This window comes from Poecilia latipinna, unplaced genomic scaffold, assembly GCF_001443285.1.
Source record: "Poecilia latipinna isolate Pla-1442-1.1 unplaced genomic scaffold, P_latipinna-1.0 Scaffold3399, whole genome shotgun sequence".
Classification (NCBI taxonomy): domain Eukaryota; kingdom Metazoa; phylum Chordata; class Actinopteri; order Cyprinodontiformes; family Poeciliidae; genus Poecilia; species Poecilia latipinna.
The window spans coordinates 44,505-48,717 of NW_015116015.1; the positions used below are offsets into that span (position 1 = coordinate 44,505).

General features: G+C 39.2%; 1 protein-coding gene across 1 annotated transcript; it reads right to left on the reverse strand.

The window, feature by feature from the left end:
• Window positions 1–6: 6 nt before the first annotated feature.
• Window positions 7–3,961, reverse strand: LOC106940871 (high affinity choline transporter 1-like; the record flags this gene model as incomplete). The annotated part of the gene is made up of 3 exons (XM_015023731.1): window positions 7–1,770; window positions 1,862–2,079; window positions 3,619–3,961. Coding segments are annotated over 3 exons (1,098 nt in total), but the record flags the coding sequence as incomplete, so codon positions are not given.
• Between the last annotated feature and the right edge of the window lie 252 nt (window positions 3,962–4,213).

Genomic DNA, 4,213 nt, shown 5'->3' on the forward strand with positions numbered 1-4,213 from the left:
GTAATTTACCTCAGCAGGACTTTTACTGCCACAGGTCGTATAGTACTGCATATATGTGACTGATTTTCGCAGACACACACCTTCATAAGAGCAAAAAAAAAAAAATTCTGTAAGTTACAACTACATTTTACGCATGGCAGCCATGTTGGATTGTGAGCTGTACATTTCTGACACACACTAAGCAAATTTCCAAGTCAAAATTCTGATTTGAAACATTTTTACTTTGGACTCAAAAATGAATTGACTTATGTCACCAAAAAGAAGTCGCCATTGATTTCTGCACTACCAACATTTAAAAGTTTTACCTAAGACAGTTAATCCTTCGTTGTTTTTTTGCCTCACAATTTGATAATTATTACTTCTAGCTTATGACTAGTCTGGGTGTTTGTTGTTTGAACAGTATTAGTTAGACTAAAGTTAAGGCATTTTGACCAAACAACTAAGCTAACATTAGTCCTTTTCCTGCTATGTAGCTAAGCTAGTGCTAGCTGTGTTTTCCACAGAACTGTTTGCATAATCAATACAGAAAGGCAAATATTTACTAGTTATGCATGACTGTAATTGTCATTAAAGTTTTGTATGACATGGAAAGCTATATTTGTCTTGTATTTTAAACATTCTTTGTTGATGCAGAATGAATCTAAAAATCATTGAGCTTAACCAATTACTTACTTTTAGTAATCAAGGTTGTTCGTTACTCTAATTTGCTCTTTTCTAGTTTTAATGTGAGTCTCACGTCAATTTAAATGTTTTTTTTGTTTGTTTTCTTTTTGGTTTGAAAAAAACAAAACACAAAAAGAAAAGTATGTCGGGTCCCAGGGGAAATTCACACAACCTGATACCTGTTCACATTGACCATCTGAAGAAACTGGGTTGGAAAAGTACCCTTTTTAGCAGTTTGAAGAGTTCATTATTAGCAGCTACAACTGAATAATTCATGAGGATGAATTTAAAGCCATTAAACGTCTGGTTCTGGTTTTGTCTGTGATGTATTTGGACCAGGGAGGCAGCTGTCTTGTATGCGAGTGTTTTAACATTTCACTGCTGCATAAAACTGCAGAAATGCTGGGCTCTTATAACAAAAAGCATATGTGTTATTGTTTTTCTCATGACTGCATTCTAACGATGCAAAGTTAAAAAAAAAAATACTGGCTATGTCGCAATGGCTAAAATCATCATGAAATCATTATTTTAAAAGTTATCAAACTGCATATTGCACCACGTCATTTGTCACTAAAGTTTTGTTTCAAACTTCAGCTCACACACTTCACTGCCTTCAGTTGGATCATTCAGGTTGTGGTCTGCCTTATGGCTGAGTTGTATTGAATATTGAGATTTTACATTGAAAACATCCCACTTCCCAGGAATCAGGCCTCGCTTGAAGAGCACAGAAGCGAGGTAGGAGAACAACAAGATGGAGAACACGGCAGACAGCATGCAGATCGTCCTGATCGGCGAGCGCTGGATGTAGATGCCGTTTTCCAGAGTGTATCCTGGGAACTTGATGATGGCTGGTATGCCAAGCACCGGCTCCCCGCAGAGCAGCCGCAGGAGGATCCCGACGGCGCAGCCCAGAATGGCCCCGTAACCATTGGAGACGCTGAAGAAGAGCACGCAGATGAGCTGAGGTAGCATGAGAGTGTAGGTGAGGTCGGAGCGAAGCAGCCAGATCATCAGGACGCTGTTGTCCAGGAAGGTGAGCGACGTGCCAGCCAGGCCCACGACTATTACAGAGCAGCGGATCACCCACTGGATCTCCTGGTCAGACGCCTGCCGAGGAGGAATACCAAAAAAATTAATAAAATAAATCACCCCAACGGCATCAGGAGATTTGCTTAGGTGAGTATTGTCATCTTCTCACCTGCGTCCTCAGGATGTTCTTATAAATATTGGAGGTGAAGATGGAGGCTGCAGAAAGTAAAGCTGAGTCAGTGGATGACATCACGGCAGCTGCCACCGCCCCGATGCCAATGATGGAGATGTAGGAGGGGGTGAGGTGCTGAAGGACAAGCGGCAGGACGAGCCCTGTCTCCCCACGTTCATGAGGAGACGGGAATCCATAAGAAGTCAGGTTCCAGTCTGAGGAGAACAAATAAAGAATGAAAACATCCTTATTTGTTTGGTTTGTCTGAAAACTGATCCTAAAAAAATGATGGAACCACAGTGGACAATCCAGGTTTCAATATCTCGGACCGTTTACATACCTCTTCAATCCTTTTCCTTTTTAAAATGAGCAACAAGAAATATTGAAGTTTTTTATGATATTGTAATTTTTAGCTGCTTAGTTTCGTTTGGATGGGATTTCAACATAAAAAGATAGCATCATGAAATGAAAAGAAAAACGGTCTATAAAAAATCTAGATCTCGCCAACAAATTAATTTTTTTTTATAAAATGGGAAATATTTGGTTCAACACAAAAGCTTTTATCTATTATTTGCTGTTATTTTTGCTACAAAGGGGTAGATTTACATATTTTCCAGGCACATAACAATTTCATAGCACAATCAAGTAACTATGATAACTATGTTACCTTCAGTTATTATAAAAATGCTATGCATACATAGCAATTTGACTTTAGAATTTGACTTCCTGATTTAATGCCTTGAAATTGGGCCTCTGTCTCTTTAAGAAGCTCCTTCTCTTTCTGAAACTTCAGGAAGTCATCCCACTATGGCTCCCCTTAACCCTTTAGCAACGTTTTTACCAGGGTTGCTTTGAGCCAGGTGTTTGCTAATTGCTGCTGGCTAGTGTGAAGGAGCTGTTCTGAGAGGCGGAAGCTTGGTAACTGCAGCTCTGAGGAGGAGCTTCATCCTCGAAGGCTGGGCTAGGTTGACCCAGGTGTTTTGTACAGCTGGATGGTTGCCATGGAAACTAAAGAATTTCTCAAAGATGCATAAAAGAATCAAAGCAACACTCCAGATCTGTTTCTGAGGGAATAACATTATAACATGATGTAAAAGCTAAAAAGGTGGCTTTTACATAATCTTGCCTCTTTGATTAAAAAAGGAACACAAACATCCAATGAATTTTACTCAAAGGAGACATGGGCCGTTTATTGAACTTGGCTAAAGAAATCTGAAGAGATTAACTTACAATTCTGTTGTTGTTTCTGAGAAAAGACTACAAATTTTCTTGGCCAAGAAAATACAAATCAATCATCCATAAACAAAAACATTCAAAACTCTTGGCATCATTTACACACCCATTTTTATTTCAGTGAGAATTGGGAAAACTTTTGTCTCTTAAGAAAAAAAAAATCATGTTTTTTGAGTTGGTAATATGTTCGTTTTATTTTAACTTTTTAAAAAATGGATAAAAAGAAATGTGAATCATGTGAGAATGGCCTAGTTAAAGTCCAGACTGAAACCCCAATGAAAACCTGGTGGAAACAGACTTTAAAAGGCTTTCAAAGTAACTGCTTTGGTATCTCTACAAAGTGTTATTTCCACTGAATTATGTTCATCTTTGAGTTGTCCCTTCACTTAAATCTTACTACTTAACACCAAGCACTCTGTATCTTTCTATTTTAAGGAACAAGAGTAAAGATTTTGTCCTACATAATGTATCATGACAACATAANGTGGTGNATTANTTTATTATTCCACAGTGGTTCCTACTTGTTGACGCAGCAGCTGCTCCCAGGAGAATAGGCGGTATTCCCAGCGTGGGAACGATGAACGCAGCAGCAAAGCAGGTGATCTTGGCTGTAGACGAGGACGATGCAGAAAGCGTCCTTTGGTGAAAATTCTGCAGACCCAAATTCCCCAAACCCTGAGAAACAAAGAGAGGGGCAGGAAAAATAAGAGCTGTGGGAAGCTGGCGGGAGATGTACTGCGAAACAGCATGATGTAGGATTGGGCTGAAAAATGTTTCCCTCAAGGTGGAGTCGGGCCGTCTGGAGTATTCCCCAACCCCAGACGAGCCGCTGGTGTGTTGCGAGACGAACTTCTCAGATATCGTCTATGAAAAACTTTTAGATCGCAAAGAAGATCATCTTCAGCCAAGGGCGTAAATCTCATCTCATTATTGGGAGGGACCATAAACAGGGATATTTTTTAAGAGCAATTTTGGGGGTCAGCAAAGTTAAGATAAAATGTGGTTTAAATTTTGTTTGTTTTCAAGCTGCACCATCAAAAATGACTAGTAAATAGCAATGAATAACAAAGTGTTTTTCTCAGTAACAACCTGTTGAGACCCATAGAAGTCAAAATA